The 1,897-nt window shown below is 48.9% G+C and overlaps 1 protein-coding gene across 1 annotated transcript; it reads left to right on the plus strand.

The window, feature by feature from the left end:
- The first annotated feature begins 374 nt into the window (after positions 1-374).
- Positions 375-1,310, plus strand: LOC118596688 (olfactory receptor 8S1-like). The gene has a single exon (XM_036207566.1). It carries the CDS (start codon positions 375-377, stop codon positions 1,308-1,310), a length of 936 nt encoding a protein of 311 aa, XP_036063459.1.
- Positions 1,311-1,897: the final 587 nt, after the last annotated feature.

Genomic DNA, 1,897 nt, shown 5'->3' on the forward strand with positions numbered 1-1,897 from the left:
GAGAGAGAGAGAGAGAGAGAGAGAGAGATTAGACGCTGTAAACCTGTGCTATACATTTTCAAATTTCTGGACTGAGAGCAGGAAAAACCAAGACTAAAATGGTGGACCCAAAGATACTCACTCTCCCTGCAAATGCCAGTCAGAAATGGAGAGAATTCTCTTGAAGCCTGTGAACCCTGAACTGCCTCAAGGACAACAAAACAGGGTTTGAAACTTCCCCGGAGACACAAGGGAGGGCAGCTCTGAGGGAGCTGAGCAGAGTCCAGGCAAAGTGGAGGGATGGACTAGATGGGATGAACCCCCCAAAGGACATGGTCACAACCGTCAGAGATGTAACCACTTTCTGCTTTATTCCAAGGAAGAACCATCCACAAATGGCCTGGAGGAACCACAGCGCCATCACAGAGTTCCTTCTCACGGGGCTCTCTGACGACCCCCTGATCGAGGCTCTTCTTTTCGCGCTTTTGCTGGGGATTTACCTCCTCACCATGACGGGGAACCTGACGATGATGCTGGTGATCGGGGCTGACTCCCACCTCCACACGCCCATGTACTTCTTCTTAAGCAACCTGTCCTTCGTGGACCTCAGCTTCTCGTCGGTCACGGTACCGAAGCTGCTGAAGGACCTCCTGTCTGAGAAGAAGACCATCTCAGTCGAGGGCTGCCTGGCTCAGGTCTTCTTCGTGTTCATCACTGCGGGGACAGAAGCCTTTCTTCTCTCAATGATGGCCTACGACCGCTATGCAGCCATCTGCCACCCGCTGCTCTACTGCCAGATAATGAGCAATGAACTCTGCCTGAAGCTGGTTCTGCTCTCCTGGGGCCTGACCTCTCTCAATTCGGTGGTCATTGTGCTCTTGGCTGTGAACCTGGACTTCTGTGAGGCCTACATCATACAGCACTATACGTGTGAGCTGCCCTCTCTCTTTCCTCTATCTTGCTCTGATGTCTCCATCCACATTGACATCTTGAGCTGCTCCATCTCGCTGCACGGGCTGGGAACCTTCCTCCTGGTATTCTTTTCTTATGGACGCATCGTCTCCACCATCCTGAGCATGAAATCCACCACAGGCCGGAGCAAGGCGTTTAACACTTGCTCTTCCCACCTTGTGGCCGTGGTCCTGTTTTTTGGGTTTGGTTTGTTGAGTTATCTCCTGCCCACCTCTGGGTCCTCCCTGGATTTGCTCTCCTCCTTGCTGTACAGTGCAGTGTCCCCCATGCTGAACCCCCTCATCTACACCATGAAAAACAAGGAGGTGAAGGCAGCTGTGAGGAGGACCTTGCGGAAATGCCTGCATTGCCTGGAGTGACCACACGGAGTGGCAGGAAAAGATTCTGTGTTGCCAAGCACGGGAACTTCAGGCAGCCTTTTAGACCACTGACTTAAAGGGCGCCCTGGGCAACTCTCTCTGGCTATGCTAAGAATGAAAAAGTATATAAAACTGTATTTAGATAGATAAAGTTTATATCTAAAACATATGGCCCAGCTTGGCTTGGCTTAGCCCTGTAATATTTCTACTGCAACGTTCTTCCTAAGTTACCTAGTTAAGAGTTATAACCCCTGAACTGGTATCTTATTTTTTTTTAATATTTCTATTAATTCTTTAGGAAATTCATAAAATGTTTTCTGATCATGTTCACCCCCCACTCTTCCTCCTAACTTCTTCAATATCCACACACCCACCTTCCCATCCCATCCCCAACTCCATATCTTCTTTTTTAACTTAAACTTTTAAAGAATTTCATACTGAATTTATATTATTTCCATCCCTCCTCTCCCCCTTCCAACTCCTCCCAAGTCCCCCAGTTAAAATTCATGGCCTTGGCTTCTGTAGTTACGTGTGTGTGTGTGTGTGTGTGTGTGTGTGTGTGTGTGTGTCTGTGTGTGTGTGTCTGT

This window comes from Onychomys torridus, chromosome 16 (genome assembly GCF_903995425.1).
Source record: "Onychomys torridus chromosome 16, mOncTor1.1, whole genome shotgun sequence".
NCBI classification, from domain to species: domain Eukaryota; kingdom Metazoa; phylum Chordata; class Mammalia; order Rodentia; family Cricetidae; genus Onychomys; species Onychomys torridus.

Excerpts from the sequence above, each read along its gene's own strand:
- LOC118596688 (XM_036207566.1), top strand. The coding sequence starts at position 375 with ATGGCCTGGAGGAACCACAGCGCCATCACAGAGTTCCTTCTCACGGGG.